Raw genomic sequence first — 20453 nt, 5'->3', positions numbered from 1 at the left:
TTTGTTGTCTATTTTCCCGTGGCAAAAAAAGCATGTGATGGCCTAAACGCAAGTGGTTAACCACATTCCACCTCTTTAAAATCAGATGGTTCCTGGTGAAAACGTCCTCAGCTAGGTGTCCTAGTGAACCAAGAAGGCCATTCTCGTAAAGTACATTTTTGCCACTTTGACTTAAAGGGCAGTCAGGCCCGTTTTCTCCTGTATTTCAGGATTTAACTTAGAAACCCATGTATTTGAACCAGGGCATTCGATCCCAATGGATCCTCCCTTTCCAGCTAGTTTCATGATGACTCCCAGCAGTTACCGGACAGTTTCATGATGGATCCCAGCAGTTACCGGCCAGTTTAATGATGGATCCCAGCAGTTACCGGCCAGTTTAATGATGGATCCCAGCAGTTACCGGCCAGTTTCAGGATGGATCCCAGCAGCTACCGGCCAGTTTCAGGATGGATCCCAGCAGTTACCAGCCAGTTTCAGGATGGATCCCAGCAGCTACCGGCCAGTTTCAGGATGGATCCCAGCAGCTACCGGCCAGTTTCAGGATGGATCCCAGCAGTTACCGGCCAGTTTCAGGATGGATCCCAGCAGTTACCGGCCAGTTTCAGGATGGATCCCAGCAGTTACCGACCAGTTTCAGGATGGATCCCAGAAGTTACCAGCCAGTTTCAGGATGGATCCCAGCAGTGTGTATGAGAAGGATCTGAAGAGCACTGTATAAAAAAAATTACACACCAATAGAAAGCTTTGGGTCCTCCCCTAACTTTAATGGTTCACATGGAGTCTATGGATTCTGAAGTCAATGGTGCCCATTCAAATAAAAGGACAGGAGTGTATATATGCTCCTGTGAAACCAGCTTCCATTGTACTATCTTTTTTTTTTTTTGGTGGAGGCACATGTCACCACCAAAATTTCTTAAATTATTTTTCCTCCATTTCAATAGGCACAGGATGGGAGGCACATGATAGAGTTGGTGCCTATAAGTAAGGTTCTTTCGACTTTAACACCCCTCATCCAAGTGAGCAGGAACTTGGCGTGTGGGGTGTTGTGTTAATAGAGTCCTGAGGTGTGCATTCTCTTGACACCTAATATCTCAGTGGAAATATGACCAGTATAAATTATGGTTTTTAAATGGTTCACCATATTTTTAATGAAGTATATATATATATATATATTCCAGTTATAAAGCATGTTGCACAGACTGAAAAAAAGCACAGGCTGAGTAGTCATCAGGTAATGGACGGCTGATGCACGCCGGGCATAATTATCTTCTAGAAGCAAATGTGGTTTTAAAACCTCTTAAAGAGTGCTGGGTCACTTTGTAACACGTTAACATGTTCGTTTTAAAGAGAAGCTCTAAATTGGGTCACTGGAGTATTTTTGTGGATGCTAAAGGGTAGGAAATTGGTCACCACTTGTTTCATTCCCATGGCAAGGATAAAAATGGTGGATGGGGGAGAGAATTAGTAGATCAGTCACACATTCCAGCAGCCCTGACCATGCAAGCGTTCCCATTCTGCATTAACAAAACTCTTCATTTTTCACCAAGACCGCAGGCTCCGCTCACAAGAAAAAGGCTAACAAAGGAGAGGCGCCCTGATCTGTGAGGAAATCAAACACAGGATTGTCAGGCGGAATGAACTCAAAGAAGATGACAGCGGGGTCAATAAATCATAGGGGGTCACTGAAAGGTGTGGGCCCACTCAGAAAAAAAATACATTTTGGTTCCAATAATATGAAAGCATTCAGCCATGTAACAACTTCTAATATATGCTCTGCGGCTTTTGAATTTTAGCCCTGGGAACCTTAGGCCAAACGGAGCAGCAAATGCCACGGAAAACGCTACACACCCTGACACGCCAGGGATTAAAGAGAAAACGTAGTGATGAATCCCAGGGCACGATCTGTTTAAACAAAATAAAATGTTTATAAATATAATAAATAAAAATGTATTCTGTTAAAATACATATACTTCAAATAATTCTGCTATTTGTCAGCATGTTCGTTTTCTTACATTTGTTTCCAGCACCTCTAGGCTGGTTTCTCAATGAGTTTAAAGGCGATGTCCCACCTATTCTACACAACATCAAAAACATCACTCCGAACACTGCTGAATGCCCAAACCCTTTCCACAAATAATTTTATAACCTTTCCACAAATTGAGCGATCTTCTAAGGTTTATTTTAACACAGGGCTAGTGCAATAAACGGAACTGTTCCTTTTAAGTCATGAGAACATTAAGCATTAGTGCGGTTTTTCATGCTCATACCGTAACCTTTTCAGTTACAGGAAACAGAGAATTCTAATAAAGTGATCCAAGACACACAAACTTTTACATTTTGGCTATTTAGTATTTTTTTTCTTCATTTCGGCTTCAAGCTTTATCTTTAAAACTTCATATTTGTATACACCAGAACAGAGGCTGTTTGCTTTTGAAGCTGTGAAAAAAGGTGCAAAAACTTGTTCATTTGAGGGCCACGATGGGCTCCAGATCCCCAAATCTTCTTTCTTCTGGGTCCACACTCCACAAAGTGATATGCTACCCCTTCCTTCCCTCCTCCAAAAGCCACCACAGAAGGGCCGAATCTTCTTGGTCCTTCCACTGAAGTCATCTGAGATAGGGGGCCACCGGCGAGAGCTACTATGCCTCCCTCGCCAAAAAGCTGAATCTTTAGGGGATCCGGCTCCACTGTGGCCATTTTCGGTCAAAACAGACACTGTTTGCTATTACATTGTTCTTCTAATGCATAATCTCCATAATTCTTTAGACTGAGCAAGACTATTAATTAAATCATTTTACTTGTAACTGGCAGGACAGAAATCTCAATTCTTTCACCCTCTTAACATCTGTCGTTTTATCAGCAGAAATCAGGATGCCTTTATTGAAGTTTTGCCCATTAATGTATTTCTGCTGCGTTGTAAACCTTAATACTAATTATTTCCTTTTAACCTTTTATTATGAATAATCTAGACTTTTCTATAAGCAGGGCACGCTTTACCTTGCATGCAATGCTTTTCTCTGTTGATAAATACAGAGATTCCTCTGATTTAAATATGTGTTGGCTAAGCCAAAGATCACAAGGGTTGGGCCTTCATGATGATGTATGGAATATCCACAACCCAACTTTTTAAAAGACCCTGAAGCCAAAATGACATATAATGCCCGTGATGATCAGTAAGTTGCCATACTTTACCTAAGTGGGAAACTGAAAGGTTAATTACTGAATTTAGCAAGTCAGAGTATGTAACATGGCCCTTCACTGGTCTCTGGGTGGTTGATACAGAGGTTACCCAAGCTTGAAAAACTACACTCTATAAATCACAGTATGTGTAGTATGTGTGTGTGTGTCTGTGTGTCTATGTGTGTCTGTGTGTCGTGCAGTAAGCCAATGGCGGCACTGATGTATAATTGTGTAATATTGACAAGCATGCAATCAGTGATATATAGAAAGTTTTGTAGAGGAGGACCACACACACAACCGTGATAAGAGAGTACAGTATGAATGAATTCACAGGGAGGAGCACCTCGGGGCAGACCCAGATTCACTCCCTACACAGAACAGAGGATAGTTTTACTCCATTCCTCTGTTTACGCTATACATCAATGTCATAAATGAGAGCCTATTCACAACAGCTTCTGACTGGGCATGTAGAGGAGGTCAAAGCAGCTAGAATGTTCTGAGGAGAGATCTGTTTGATTTTTAGCAGCTGTGTGATTAATAACACCAGCTATCATCCATCTGGGTTAAAGGACACCCCATATCCCATAAATCATTATGTTTCTTAATTCTGTCCTGTTTTTATTAAAGGACCTCTTTTTACTCCCTTGCTTTCTGCTTCAACCCGTTAGCTGCCAAAATCTAAGTTAGTTTCTCCCACACTGCTAGAATCCCTTTGAGGGATCAGCACGTGTCGGTGAGACTTAATGCTCATCCCGCCATTGCTGTTCTTGGCTATGTCCTGAGCATCTACATGATGTGCCTGTAGCTACATAGGTATGTAATGTTGTGCCACTAAATAAATATTAGATAGGTCCTTTTAATTAATCTGTTATTATATCAAGAAAACAATTGTATTCTTCAAATTCCACAAATTTCTACTATTCATCTGAGTCATCGAACCACAAAGAACAAACTTCTATAGACAAGAAGTAACTCCATGTGTCATCCATTACTTCCAGACATGCCGGACATTCTGATCACATTATCTGCACGTCTGCATTTTTGTTCATACAATGCAACTTCAAACTAAACAGAGTTTTATAATGAGCAGATGTCTAGATAAACAAGAAAATGCACTTTATCCAGTTTATGACATCATAATACTGTCTGTATACAAATTAGAATCCAAAATACTGGTTAATTTGTATAGAGGGTGGCTTCTTAATCCTACAAATGATATGAAAATAACTATGGGTTTACTAAAGAAAAGTGATCCTTGTGGCTCTCCTAATTAACATATTATTTGCAATTTCACAAGCAAAACACTTTTTATAAATGTAATACAAGGTTATAACAGACAGTAGACACTGCCTGGGTAACAATGTCAGTAATTGTCTCTAAGAAGCTGGCACTCAATAGATATCAACATATATACACGGCCAGTGTCTTACCATCAAGAATAAATACATGCTCATATACATATCTGTGTATAAAGCGTACGCCAACGGGTTAATACTATATGCTTGCTAAACAGTAATCCTGAAGCTTTCCATGACTTCAGGAAGCATACACTAAACAGAACTTAAAAAAAAGCCCCAACTTAGTGATAGGGAAATAAATCATACACACCAGAATATCCAGACAAGCTGCTTTTAGAAGAGTGATCTGATCTGCAATGGTCAGGCTGGTGAATCCAGGTAACCGCTTTGCAAATTCCACTATTTTAATAATGCACTTTGTAGCAAGTTCACTGAATTTGTCCCATAAACCAAGGTCGAGTCGGACGCGGTGATCAGCGCTGGAGTTCTGAAGGACAGAAAGAAAAATGAATTGAGTACACACTTTGCTCTATCACAGATTGCAGACAGGAACGCAGCAAAGAGTTTGATCTATACATTAAAATGTACACGTCAAGCAAACATGATTGAAGTGCATTAAAAAACAGCCTTATTAACATGCAGATCAAAACATGTTAAAAGTCTTCAATTAACATCTCCTGCAGAATTTCAGTTTTACTGCCCAGCACACTAACTGAGCACAACTACTACAAGAAGCAACCTTTCAGCTACCCCTCCTGAAAACGTGTCAGCCTCTCAAATAACATTAAATTTTGAAATGAATCACATATTAAAACAATCCTTGGCCTCGGCCATAAAGCTTCCATTCACTACACTGACAAAAGTTATATAAAAAGTTATATAATAAGTTTAGAATTGAAGAGAAGTGATACTACAGACAGGACCATCAGGTTACATATCTCGGTTATTACATTCCCATTACGTGAGACACTAACTGGTGGCCTTACGGTGACTTCACAAGTCACACAAACTCAAAGGATTCTACACGTGGACAATATACACCAATAAAAATTATTCTCTGGGTGTAGTGGTCAGACAATGTCCACCAATCACAAGGGTTTTTTGAGAGTAGTCATCAGTGTCTAGCAATCAAACTGATTCAGTGTGTGTAGCAGACAATGCCCACAAATGAAAGGGTGTAGCAGTGTCCATCATCCATAGTATTCTTTGGATGTAGCAGAGAGAATGATGGCCCTCATCGAAAGGTTGCTCTGGGTATAGTAAAAAAGACAGTGTCCGGTGAATACAAACAGCAAAGTACACATCATCCATCTCTGTAACTGCTTACAATATTGGCCATATTACGGTTACGTTAAACCAGCTACAGTTGTCGCCAATGTCTAGAAGCAGGACCTCTAAAAACGAGTCCTTCTCTTTGAAACAAGTGTTGTTTCTTTATTGCATAAAATCAGGCTGCGGCAGCCGATAAAATCAAATCTTTCTGATTGCAGCGTTGCAGGTTGAGGACTCTTCCGTCAGCTGATTAATAAATGCTAAGAGCCTGTTCTCCGTAACGCTTTATGCTGCCCAGGGGTAGCAGGTGAACAGTCAGCTCTGCGCCCTTAAAGACACTCGTCACCACCACCACCAACCGGAGAGTCCGATTTCTTTTATTTCATTGTGAAGGGCCTGGGCAAAACGCAGCCCATCAAGAGGAAATGAGATCAGGGAAGGGAAAGAAAAATCAAGATGTGCAGTCATTCGGGTCGTAATTAAATTTAATAGCCAGTTTATCCAGTCCACAGGAATACTGCATGGTAAAGAGATACACAATGCAGAAGCCTAAAGCAGGAAATCATTTGGCAATAGTTTAGCCATCTGGAAAAAAAAGACATTGCGTGAAAGCAGCAAGTGTGAAGAAAATATTCATCAGTATTATATGAGATTACTTTATCATGCGATTGAGTTTGACACATATTCTATTACACAGAATGCACGCTATCACACACAAAATGCAAATGGATAGAACAGATCGAGGAGAAGACAAAGGGGCTGTGTATGCCGTCAGCCTGCTTTCACAATAGGTTGCCTAATTTCGGAATATTTTAAAGTGTATCAAATCGCTCTACATTAAGGGTATTTTCCCTAAATGAAGCACGGGGGCATTCTGGGAGCTCAGGGGAGGCGACTGCTACAGGAATATATGCAAGTGACATTTACACTCTTAAGGATCAGGGTGTATATCACCATCAGTGGCACATAGATATACGTTAAAGCCTATTTAATATAGCCTATAGTCTGTTTGTGAACATGTTTGCTGGCACAATAAATAGAATAAAATAAATATTTTCAGGAATAAGTCCTGTTTAAGGGGTTAAAGCAGTGAAACAGGCCGAGTAACTTGCAGAAGTAGCCTGCGGGTATCGGCACACAATGTACCTTGTGGCTGGATGATTATGTGACATACCGTTATTGGTAGAGGAGATTTAGTGGCACCTTTAGCTCTGTGACACGTAGTATGAAGATGGTTATTGCTTGTTATTACAGCTCCGGATTTTTGATTCAAATGCTTTACTGCTTTATAAACCCACAAAGGTTTATGCCTTACATGTGCTCGTTGAGCGCCGTCTCCCATTAGAAACAAAATCGTATGGCATTTTCTGACTCCTGCATGCTGTCAACCTTTACGACATCCATATGGAACATAATGAAGGCACCTTAATATTTACAGGGGCTTAAAAGCCATGGAGAACACTAAATCTGCCTGCAGTGCTGACGGGGAATGTAAGCATCCAGAATGTGTCGAGGAGGGAAACAAATTCACATGGAAGATAGATCTAACGTATTTATAATTCTTTAATAAATGGGGGGCATCTTGTTTAGAATCAAGTATTAAAAACCCTCATATTTACCATATTTTATTGTGAACTTCCAGATTAACCTGGAAGTGGTTTATGAATGATATTAATATTACATTTTACTTCTTAACAGGGAAAGCATGGTGTTCTGATGTTTTGATTGTGTTCAGTGTTTACAGAGTGTTAAAAAAATAAAGTTCTGGCTGTCTCGACATCCTCAGGGTTATCAGACCATTAATCTATAGCCCAGCAGCCTCCCGAGGGGTTAGAGCATCTTTGGCCACAACACCGATTCCTGTTATTAAACAGCAGGTCTTCATTGATTGTTTTGACTAAAAGCAAGAATAAGCAGTGACAACTGGGAAGGCACGTAAGCGTTTCTCTGGTCCCAAAGATTCTGCAGTCATATCTAACTTTACATCGTCTGCTTTTCTCAGAATTAACAATCACCGAAATATCTATTTCCTTTGAGAATACAATAGCCTCTTTCAATGACAAATGAAAGTCTAGGAGGTCGGTCATTGTGTATATTGCACAGCCTCGTTCATGTCTTCATGTGAAATCTGTAGACATTCTGTATGTCTTCAAAGGACATTTTTTTCCTAATTTAAATAAATGATTACCCTTGAAAAATAATATTCCTCATTACAAGCAATGGAACTGAACCACGGTGCTGGCATTTCACTGGCGTTGGACTTGAATAATTTAAGCTTTTAAATTCTTGATTACACCTCATGCTTACGTATCAGAGCACAATCCGTAGAGTATTATGGCTTGCAAAACGAGAATAGCAAACTCAATCTGGAAAATCTATTTCTCGAGGCTCAAAGAGAGAGTGTTGAGTTTCCTGCTGGAGGTCACACTCCGAGCGCTTTGTGTGTGATGTGACCTAACCAGAACCACAGCTCCAACAAACGCTGGTGCAAAGACACACCGCCAGGCCAGGGTAATGTAGATAATGGCTCTGAAGCAAACACACGAAGAAAAAAAAACACTATCAATCTAAACAAATCCAGTAGAAATCTCTGATGAATCTGGGTCATTGTATTTTTGCCAGATATTGCCCAAGAGAGGCATTACTCAATTAGCTTGCACTAATGGTACACCATTTAAGATTATATGGATGTAATTATGGTGCACAAAGGAACAATGTGAGCATGGCACGGTGAAAACGCATAAATACAGGCTCAAAGCAAAGACCTGTTAATAGTATGCGAGGGAGATGAGAGACTTTGTCTGAAATTGCTTTGTTTGCTTGACTGTTAAAACAAAACAAAACAAAACATACCAATAAATATATCAGGATATTGGATCCAGCCTTTTGCCTGCACACCATTGTACAATAAACACGCAGGGTATTATCGGTTGTATTGTACTGTTTATATTCTGGACAGAGTCTGCTACTTGGCACCCCAGTCACCATGGTCATATCTTGTAACAGTAAATTATTTTTCCAGAATTTAGCTGCGGTTCATGTGCATTTGTGGGGTTCAGTCCACCTCTGTGAGAACAAGCGCTTCTCCAGGTGCTGTGGATGTAAAACTCCCAGAATGCTCGTGAACATACCAAGAAACATCCAGGCTCCAGCTACCTGGAGGCTGCTCTTTTCGCCACGCGGTAGGCAGTCACGCTGATGTCGGTAGGCGGTCCCACTGGGAGCATGGCGATCCATTGACGTTGTGTGTCTGCTAACCCCAGACTTGGAGGCCACAACATTTCTCCCACGACCTGGAGTTTCACAGAGATGACCCGAAAAACCAAGGAAATAGCGCTTCACCGGGTATGCTCATGAGCATCCCGAAAATAAAGGCATGTGCCTATGGCGAGCTAAACATCATAGACACTGTAGTTTCACAACAGCTGCTGAGCTACATGTTGGCTAGCACTGCCAGTCCTAGCCTACAGCAAAATTTGAGGTTCAACTAAACCCTACCAATAGTATCATTCAGTGTCACAAAACGTTTTGTTGTGTAGTATAATTACACAGTCGCCCATGCGATAACTTGACAAGACAAAACAAACACAAATTTAAATAATGAACACAGAAAGAGACCATGAGTCATAACCATAAACTGAAGTTGCCATCGGGCAAAAGTAACATCTAATTGTAAGTTCTAGTGTTCCGCAATAATTAGTAGGAAAAAATGTACCGTAGTGTATTTTCCCAGCTGACACAGAGAAGGGAAGGTTTCTTGATGGGCCTTACGAATTTTCTCTGTCAGGTCATCGAGTTCTGCTGTCATCTCACAGTTTTCTGTGCACTCTTGTTTTGAAGGCTCTTTCTTCTTCTTGTTCCTGTCATTTCTGACAGCTAAAGGGGAAAAAGAAGTTCAGATACCGAATACCAAATTTAAAAGTTATGTTCAACTGTGTGATGGCAGAAAACACCAACTTGGCCAACGTTTATGCCATGGGCAGTTCTTTGATAAGCCATATAGTCATGGAAAATTAGATAGGACTCACCAAAGTTGGGGTACTTTGACGTAGTGGCTGGCTAAGCAATATTGTGTGACGGAATCCCAAATATTTATGTCTTAGATATTTTTTGAATTGCATACCTGGGACATTGACCCGATCTCAGGGGCTGTCTTCCATCCTCTGCCCACTCCTCACCCCTTTAAATGCTAATGTGCATACTCCCTCCCCTAAATGCAGCTAGCCACACCCCTTTATAGCAGCCACACCCCAAGTTAAAGGGTAGCTCCACGCACCCAACACTGGGAAGTCCACAACTATGGGTTTGGACCATCAATATACCTGTTCATTTAAATGTAACATTATTGTGTACTGTACAGTATTTGCTGGTGCTATATAAATACAAAATAATAATATTCTCAGCTGAGGCTCTATCCCAGCATATTCAGTACACAGTTGTATTATTGCCCGGAGTGCTAATCTGTTACCAGGGTCTTGAACAGAAAGCATGAAAGGAGAACTGATTATGCTTTGCAAAAGTAACAAAAAAACAATTTGGTTACTCAAATTAAACAGATTTTTTTTAAAATATGGGAGAAAAGGCCATTAGCGTCTATTTAAAATGTGCAGTATTTGATGTACTGCTATGCTCCCAAGATGCTCTTCATCATGCTAACTGTATTATTACATTCAAAAAGAAAATTCAGATTCCAGACACTTAATAATGCTCTTGCCATCTACAGCGTTCCTATCAGAGAAAGAGAACAATGCTAATATCTCGTGGACAGATCTGGTAAACACAGGGTAAATATTCAGGATTAATGTGGCAAAAAGTAGGGGACAAAAAGGAATATGTAGAAGAGAAAACAGCTTATTGTTACTTTTTCATTAAAGCATTAATGAGTGTCGTACAGCAATGTTAAATAATGTTAAATAATGGGTACTGCTTCATTTATATGTGTCCCAGCTCTGTTATCTTGGCCCAATCCACTTTACTCCTTGACTTGACTAGTTGACTCTTTTCATACTGCCTGTGGGAAACAATAGAATGGTACAGTCCTCATGCCTCCTGGTCTGCAGATCAACAAGTCGGGGGGCATATAGGGGGGAATAAGGCATACAAGGGGAGGTGGGATATCAGGGAGGCAGAGTGGCAAGTCGTGTCAACTGTGGTGGGGGAGGGATAATAGTATGGAGCTTTTTTCCAGTGGTTGGGCTAGGCTTAGACAATTTTATGCTTCCAACTTTGTGGGAACAGTTTGAGGAAGGACATTTTCTATTTGAACATGACTGTGCCCGAGTACAAAAAGCATGGTCCATAAAGACATGGTTGGATGAGTTTGGTGTGGAAGAACTTGACCCCATCGAACACATTTAGGATGAACTGGAACAGAGACTGTGAGCCAGGCCTTCTCATTCAACATCAGTGCCTGACCTCGCAGATGCTCTACTGGATGAATGCCCAAAAAATTCCAACAGAAACACTCCACAGTGGAGTGGAAGCTCTATGTATTTAGACTGTGGTGTCATAAATGTCCCTGTTGATGTAATGGTCCAGAGCCACAATACTTTTGTCCATATGGTGTACATACCGACATAAAAAAATGCTGTTTCTAACTAAAAACTTTGTTAAAGGGAACAACTTTGGGTATTTATCCTATTATGCCCTTGTTTATCTGCTATAGCGTGACATGTTAATGTTCGTACTTGATAACTGTAAAGGTTTTTAATATGTAGGGTGTTTGCGCATATGCTCAGTTCCAGACGCGGTTTACATTATATGTCACTCTGATTTTATAAAGGTGGACTCTTCGAGAGGGTGACAATCTCTTCTTGAACATAAGTAGCAAAATAAGGCATTAGGCAATATTGCTCTGGGGAGTGAGGAGCCAGCTGCTCCACTCCACATATCTGTGAAATCAGCCACAATCCCTTGCTTTAAGATGACTTGTTTATTCTTCCCATTGCACACATCAGTCTTATGGTGGAAGAATAAATATCTTACAGTGAAGCAGGAAATTGCATCCTGGTTTTGACTGATTTTCTCTTGACTTCTACTTCCCGCATTTCGACACTTCTCCCTCCTCCGTTATTAGTGTTTTCGTGTAGTTTCACAGAGCAGTGAATCAGAAACTCACTATTTCTTGGGGCAATCCAGTTTATCAGCATAATCAGAGGCTAGATTTGTGATTTTAAACATGCTGTTCTTCAGATGAATAACTATAAATTAATTAATAAGATCAGGGTCCATAATGTGTGCTGTTAACTTCAATTTGTATATATAGCCAACCTTAATGTTATTGGTCATTTTTATGACAATTAAGCGCCCCCAAACAATTATTAATGAGGCAACATTTTATATGATAAAATAATTATTTCTGGGCATTTAACAGCACTAAGAATTATGTTCTAAATATTGCAACATTAACCCTTTCCTGGTACTATAACAACATCAATGTTCATGCTAATTTACCTAGCCCTCTCATTACAAATCCGTAGCCAAATAATATTATGATCTGGAGAAAAGTGTAATTGCGGGGACTCTATGGGGGGCTGGGAATGAATTCATCATTGTTGGTCATTTTCCTTTTAATCTGGAAAATATTAATATTGTAATGCTGTTTGCTTTTGGGACTTACTTGCAGATGTATTAGAAGACTGAAAAATTTGCAAAGCAGACAGCTTCCTTGAAACTACTTAGCTCAGTAGCTCTGGGCTTCTTGTGGTGCGCAAACACATAATTTAGGACAGTCTTATGAACCGCTGCCAAGGACTCCCTGACACATGGGAATCGCTTTGCTGCTCCTTCGCTTGTGGTTCAGCTCCTGCCGCTAATCCTGTTATGAGAAGCCTTGTTTAAAGTACCAGGCCCTTACCTATTTCCTAAAACAAAACAAAAAATGTACTTCATCTGTTCTAAGCCCAGCTATCCAAAGTCACGTCATGGAAAGTGTGAAGGTGATTTCATTTCTGTACATCTGGACCTTTTTCTATATGCTCAGAAGTGACACATACTTATGTGACATCGCTTTTCATCCTAAATACCCAGCACATCAAGCATGCACTGATGGCGATGATTCCAAACACAAAGCACACAAGATAGTTTTAATGAGATAAGGTAATTATGGGACAAAAAGCTATGGGAGAGAAGTTCTTCTTTTTTCAGAATTGCTCCTTACATGATAAGCAGTAGTTAGTCATTTGCACTGTCCATAGTACGCCATAGTAATGGATCACAACAAAATGTGGGATTCCTGCCACATCTAGGCAGATGAAAGCGTGTTCTTCCTATACAAGTCACATTTTTTATCATGACTTTATTTTTAATGCGTTTCAAAAGGGAACCACAGAAATTGTAACCATCACTATTACGTTACAGTAATTCTGTTCAGACCCCTGAAAGTGCTGCCACTGATTCTAATGAGCGCACTTTCCTGCCACTGATTGGCAGCTCCAATCAGCCAATCAGTGACAAGAACAGTCAGGTCATGTACTGTAGGAGAAGGACGACTGCTGCTGCTGTGTCAGGTGAGAGCTTTAATTTTATTTCATTTTCATTTCGGAAGAATGCATATTAAAGTATTCAGAGACAAATTAAAATAGAGAGATAATTCAAATAAGCATGACCATTTTCCCACACAAGTCCTTTAGTTTCTTACAGATTGAATATATTATGAACCTATCATCATTTAATGTTCGACCATCATTTTATAATGAGATATATGAAATCCTTTGTGAAATTATCTACTGTGTCTCATTAAAGGCTAATTGTCGTTTCACAAATGAAATGATTGCCTTTGACGTCTTTTAGATATTGTTCATAAAGTAGGGTACCAGGTAAATCCGTGTAATTTCTGCGTCAATCATCAGATTATAGTTTGCCTTCAAAGTAAACAGATGTCTGGTCACACCAACCAAGGATGAAGAGCATCACATACTTGGTAAATTAGATTATTTTCAGTATTGAGGGGAAAAAAAGTGAAAAATGTAGCAAAACAATCCCAGAACTAACAATCCATCACTATTGCAGCCCTGACTGTAATAAAAATAAATCAGAAGCCGGTCCGTTTGAAACTAATTTTTTAAGCATGACATTTTCCTCAGCGTTTCTTTTTTAAATGTCACCCCATTCTATGAGACTGAGTGATTTTATCCCCGGGGACAGTCAGTCATTCCAAAGTCTGCTGCTGCAACTCACCCGTCTTGGCACATTTTATTTCTCAGACTTCAGATTAATCAGAGATATAACAGATCATCATAAGATTTTAAACTCACGTGAAAGAGGCAACATACGGGGTCATCAAACCTTCCTAATGTCTGATAAAGTCTGTCTTCATGCATTGGGTTTGCATCTGCAGAATGTAGTATTATACGAAGGGAAGGAGTAACAGAGGGCGTGCTCTGTGTAACGATTTGGAAGATAATATGTGGCGGGCTTGTCTGTCCAAAACATTTAAAAATGTTCTTACAAATGTAATTAACACTGGAGGAGGTGAAATGATGCACAAAAATACAATATAAAAGGTCGGCGCTAGCTGAAAGGTAATGCAACGTTTCATTTTGAAGGATAATATGCGACTTTCATCCTGTTGCATGTAATCAAGTGCATGCCTGAATGTCAAAAACTGATATCTCCCAGGAGATAACTTATATATATATAACAAGGTATGACTGCCAAGCCCTTCCATCTTCCTTAAAGAGACAGCTTACAGTCCCTGAAGTCCTACTAAAGAAGAATGCACATTAATGAGCTCTGTCCTGTAATATGCATTCTTCAGAAACAAATAAATAAAAAAGCATGCTTACCTGTGGTCGAAACTGCACCGCTGCAGCTGGCATCCTCATCTATGGTTGGACAATACTTGCCAGTGATTTGGCTGCTTGAAGCAGGCAATCAGTGACAAGAAAGCACTCTATTTTCTGTGCATACACATAGGGGTCAGAGTAGTCCCTGATAAGCCAGTGCAGAAGCCAACTAAAGGTGAGTATATCAAGTGCATGGAGATGTATTCAAACTGCGGGTAGGTGGTCCCTGATGTTACAGGAAAGCCAGTGGGGTTGGAGGGGATGTGGGTTGTGTAGCAACACACAAAATTTGGTGCTGGAGCCCCAGACGAGACCTGGATAGTTCCCAGGTCTGCTTTCATGTGCTGACTTGAACCCCCTCACTGCAGGTTACCATGTGATATTCAAGCGCTACTTCTTTCTCATACACTGTTTATATAAGAGCTTACCAAGTTATTTTCCCACAGACATTCAATAGTGAAGTTGTCCCTCTAGGGCACTGAATTATAAATTCACAAAGCCATGATGTGTGGCCTTGCAGCTGTATGAAACCAATGATTATTATAGTTTATCAGTCCCAATGAAAGTGTATATTATAATTTTTAATTTACCTTTTCTGCAAATACATTTTTTTGTGTTTTCAAGGAGTTAAACCTATCTTGGTGCGTGTTTAAAAATATTTAATAAATTATTTGAGTATGTCATTTTTTCTTGTTATTTGATCCAAAAAGATGGAAATCGAAGTGTTTATGCTGGTTTAATGTCAAATATTTGTCCCCAAGGAACAGTTCTATTTATGCCTAGAGAGTCTTCGGATATATAAATATGGCCGTTGTCCCAATATTTGCACTTCAGTGATGACTTGTGCAGATTACAATTAACCTTTATTATTAACATAACTATGGAGGTCATATGGATGAAGTTGCAAGGAAGCCAGAGTGTCATGCAGGACAACGTCCGCCCCGTGATCCCTGTCTAGTGGAGGATTATGGTCACATGTTCATATAGTTATTTAACTAAAGCTCCCATAAACCTCACCCAGATATTAGCATTTTATTTCCCCGATCCATATAACAATGAGGCCACTGAAAGTGTTCCGAGTGATCATAAAGCCACTTTTTCTCCGTTTGTGGCACACGGGTCTGCCCGGATGCCCTTTTGCAAAGTCATTTTTTCTAAAACGGAACATTGTGGCAGAGCTGCATATTATTGGTAATGATTTTCTAGATTTGATAAAGTGCTATTATCTTTTTATATAGTGCATATAATTTATGGAGTACTTTGTGAAATGAACACAGAATCTGTAGAGTAATGTGCTATATTTCAGGGAGAATCTTAAAAATAATTGATTAATAATCCCAATATAACACCACAAAAAAAGTTAATACAACAATATATCTCATGGCTGGAAAAACGTAACTCCGCAGACCTCAACCATCACGTAGAGATGTTAGATTATATGTGAATGTCTGATGTGTTTTGTGTGTAGCTACATAGAAACAGTATTTGACAGCAGATAAAAAACATTCGGCCCATCTAGTCTGCCAATTTTTCCTCATTCAGAGCATGATTGAGTATACATTTAGTATAGCTTAAGGTTTTTTATCCTAACCCATGGATATCTATATTCCCTCATGGGGGCTGCTCCATTTATCTAATGCCCTCTTCGTAATATAAACTTTCCTTACATTACATCTTAACCTCTGGCCCTCTAGTTTTAGATCATTTGCACCATTTTAAATACATTTCCCTCCTATACACACACACAGTATATATATACTATATATGTACACACAAAATACACTCAGTCCTAAACTACCAATGTACTGGGAAACACTATAACAGAATGTAAAGGACTCACTGGATAAAAATGAAATCACATTGTATTCATAGGACTATATATATAACTATGTAACACAGTTTTGAGTACTGTTCTGGCTATGGGGAAGCCACCAGAATGCTGTTCTTCCAATACAATCTCCCCCTGATTCCAATGATTCACAAATAATAACGATCACATTGGGAAAGAGGTCATTCAGAAGTCTGTGATTATAAAGTTCATTTCCACAGTTCAAACTTGGGGCACAGCTCCACCATATAACTCTTCTTCAGAGAATGGAAGAACATTTCATGTACAGCACTTATTTCCCAAATATATTGCTCTTACTTGGCTAAAATATGAGAATAAGGTAGAGAAGTACCCTCGGGTTCAGGCCCTGTGGAAATTAACCTTATCATTACAGACTAATGACTTACCACTTTAATAACGATGATCATTATTAATTTGAATCATTTGAGACATGGATTAATGTCAAAAATCCATAATTCTTGTATAGCACCAGACTTGACTTGACGACTTGTGCATTCGTATTCGGGAGAACATAAAACTAACATGGATGTTTTCGTTGTTCAAACCCAATACAGAATAAACAAATATGGCGGCGGATAAATGTACATGAAGATGAAGACGCATAACACAAAGAATATTCATTTCTTCGTGTTCATCGTCTTCGTGTCACGCCCAGCTTTTCTTCAAAGAGACATTGATTGAGTGGCCTGATCTTTGTTTGTCCGATCGGCTCATTCTTGTGACATCATGCATTTAATAACACCTATTAAATTTAAAATTAGATGATTTAATAACAGATCTTTAACCAAACTGGGCACTACTACTATCCTTAACCTTACGTTAACTCTATAACTATAGGTCTAAGCTTATTTTGAGTTCTTGACCCACCTTCTTCCATCCGCATACCTGCCAACAGTCCCGAATTTCCCGAGACAGCCCCATTTATTTTTCAGTCCTGTCCTGTCAAATTCGGGTTGTAAGTAAGTATGCCATTGTAGGTGTTCATTTATTGATTTCATCAATTGGTTTCATGACATTTCTATGGCAACCAACAGAACATGATGAAGAACGAATACAAATATTCGCCCCAAACAAATACGGGAAATTCATAGAATTTGAAGATTTTTTTCCCCGAAGACAAACATGAAGACTTCAGTGGCACCCAAGTCTACTTATAACGGAAGTCTTATGAACAGTAAATAAAAAATGAAAATCTTGCTCGACATTAGTTACATAGAGCGGTATGTACTAGAGGACTGCATTGGGAGGCGGGTCCTGCCAAAAAACTTGCGGGCGCGGGCGGTCTTGCTGGTGTTGCGGGCGGTCAGGCACTGTACCTGCTGGTCCCGGTAATCCCAAGGTTGCCTTCTCGCTGCTCCCTTACAGTGTCTCCTCTCTTGCTCCCCCCAGGAACAAAACGGAGTCACGTGATGTGACATCACTTCCTGTGACTCTGCCTTGTTCCTGGGCGGAGCAAGAGAAGAGAGGCTGTGAGGGAGCAACTCGAGGGCAGCCTTGCGGGACTGCGTGGGAAATCTGCAGTTCAGGTAAGGAGGTGGGCTTGATTGGCCACAAATGTGGCGGGAGTGGAACACCCAAATTGCGGGAGCGGGCAAAAAAATCAGCGGGAGTGGGATTAAAAAAGCAGTCCCGCGCAGGGCTTTAGTATGTACTGCAAACACCAATACCAGTTTGATGGGGATGCAAAGGGTCTAAGCTGCCTCTGCTGGGCGTCTGTCACTGCCTCATGTGCATCTGCGACATATTATATGCTCAGTTACTTTCCACTGATTTAGTGCAACCCACGATGATGGTTTCTAATGGCAAAGAAGAGTATTAATCAGAGTTTTGGCTTATATGGCAAATTTTTTGTCAGGTGAGGTCACACTGCCTGAAATCCTTCAGATCCAGGTCTCCTATACATTATTTATGGTACATTCCAGTACTTTCCTGTTTCTGCTGCCACCTTGAGTCTTCATGTTAAATCTTTTAAGGACAAGACACTGATATGATATGATTTAGCAGTTGGAGGGGGAGAGGAAGGAAGGGCAGGGACAGTAACATGTTTTATATATATATATATATGTTATACTCTCTCAGTGCCTACACTTTGCTGTAACGTTGTCCTTTTTAACCCACCACACTGGTACTGAAATGGGGTTAAAGGCACTTTGTGTAGATTTGAGATCAGATTGTCTGCCGTTTGGCACCGCTGTAGCTTGTAGTCAGAGAAGCTGCAGTTCATCATACAGTTAACTCGATAAAATAATGTTTTCTACTTGGATTAACTGACCCAGTTTTTTTCCTGGCTCAGAAATGGAAACAAAGCATGTAACTTGGATGTCAGATGACGTCTGAAATGGAGTAAAGAGGTTGTGTGCTTTGCGTGGTCTGCTAGATAAGAAGCCTCTCTCTTTTTCATTTTTTGATTCATTTTTTACCATTTGCGAAAATCACCAGGCAACAGTGGTTTGAAATAATCTGCTTGTTAAAGGCATAAAGAGAGTTCTAATGACGACAAAAGATCACAATTACCTAAATTACCTTAATGTGCTTGTGTTGGCTGTTATACTGTTCAGGCTGAGGCAGGTATCTTTAGACTGCTTTTCATTGCTATCAACAAATGGACTGTTCTTCAAGGGGCTTTAAACGAACAGTAAAGAGTAAAGGGCCAATTGTAATGCCAGGGAAGAGGTAAAAATCCCTCTGGTCCCATTTAACACTGTTTTGATTTCAGCACTTTCCTCTGAAAATGTAATGACATGAAACAACACAGAAACGTGTTTTTGGTAATAAGTGCTTGTTTTTGGGACACACAACAATTAGGTGTTCCTGGCCAAAATTGTGAATTAGACGAAATTTGATATGATTATTTGTGGGAAAGGGTTAGGCATTCAACAGTACTAAGAATGATGCATCTAATGCTGAATGTAGTTACAAAGTGTTATATTCAACAGAGCAGGTGGAACAACACATTTAAATGGTATTAAAGCTCCTTGAATGAAAATCATGTCATTTTTTTTATTATAGACATGAATTATTTTTATGTTAAACCTAATGTCCCCACAAAATATGTTCCGTGAACACTGTTCAGTTCTACTTGACCCGGCCTTTTTCATCTTGATGGACCTTATTAGCTAGGCTCCCTCACTGATCTCTGAGAAAGAAGAGCATGTGTTAAGGTTACACGGTAAATGTATACATAGCACACTTTAGTATTTATATTAAACTTGTTGCAGTGGATGACAATGCCATCTAAAAATGTTGATGTTGTCTATATACTGACCTGCTGTGGATACCTCAATAGCTCAAGGATATGAACATTGATGGATGCATATTGATGTATCCTTGATGTATGATTGATGGATATGTTCATATTTTCTACATTTGATATAAGTGTAAGCGCATTGTTGGATAAATCAGACTGATTTAGGTATAATTTAGTCTGTGTTAATTCCCTATGCAAGGAAAAGTAGGTTAGAGGAGCAGGTTAAAGAAAGTTGGTCCAAATAGTGGTACATTTGAATCATATGGTTCTAGCCATACCATTCTGAAACGAACAGAAAAGGGTAAAGAACAGTAAAAGCCTAATACTCCCCAACCAGGAGATAATAGACTGACATGGAGGCCTCCTAACCAGATGTCTTCCCTGGACCTTTATGGCTAAATCAGTTTCTAAGCATTATTATCAACCTTTTAAGGAAAAGGCTGGAGTAAAAAGAATGACTTAAAATGCTTAGGCTTTACACAAAGCTTACTTGAAAACGAAAACCTTATGGATAGTTCAAGCAGCTTTCTTTACAATACTTAAATCCGCAGAGTATAGAGTATTATTCACCCTGCCAGTGCTGCATCGAGAACACCATATACCCATTTATTTTGTTTTGAATTAAGTTTTGATGTATGGTGTCATGTTATGTCACATAAACATTGAATTTAATTTACCTAAAAGCCATCTTTCAATTCCTTGTGCCAAATGTCCAGTAAGAGTAATTGGTTGTGCAGACGGAAACATAAGAAAGAAGTATATCACACTGTCATTTAGGCACAAGTGACATCAAAAACTGTCCTATGCAAGTACACAATGGC

At 39.7% G+C, this 20453-nt stretch overlaps 1 protein-coding gene across 2 annotated transcripts in view; it reads right to left on the bottom strand.

The window, feature by feature from the left end:
- The window catches only part of RARB (retinoic acid receptor beta), a 264320-nt gene that overhangs the window by 5119 nt on the left and 238748 nt on the right, over nt 1-20453 (bottom strand). For both annotated transcript variants that reach the window (XM_053466648.1, XM_053466649.1), the window contains 2 exons: nt 9466-9626; nt 4789-4965 (listed from right to left, as the gene is read on the bottom strand). In XM_053466648.1, coding sequence (XP_053322623.1) covers nt 4789-4965; nt 9466-9626 — 338 coding nt within the window. The remainder of the gene's footprint in view (nt 1-4788; nt 4966-9465; nt 9627-20453) is intronic.

Source organism: Spea bombifrons, chromosome 5, assembly GCF_027358695.1.
Source record: "Spea bombifrons isolate aSpeBom1 chromosome 5, aSpeBom1.2.pri, whole genome shotgun sequence".
In the NCBI taxonomy this organism is placed as follows: domain Eukaryota; kingdom Metazoa; phylum Chordata; class Amphibia; order Anura; family Pelobatidae; genus Spea; species Spea bombifrons.
Note: the sequence above shows the minus strand (reverse complement) of the source record. Positions and strands in the feature narration are given on the sequence as shown.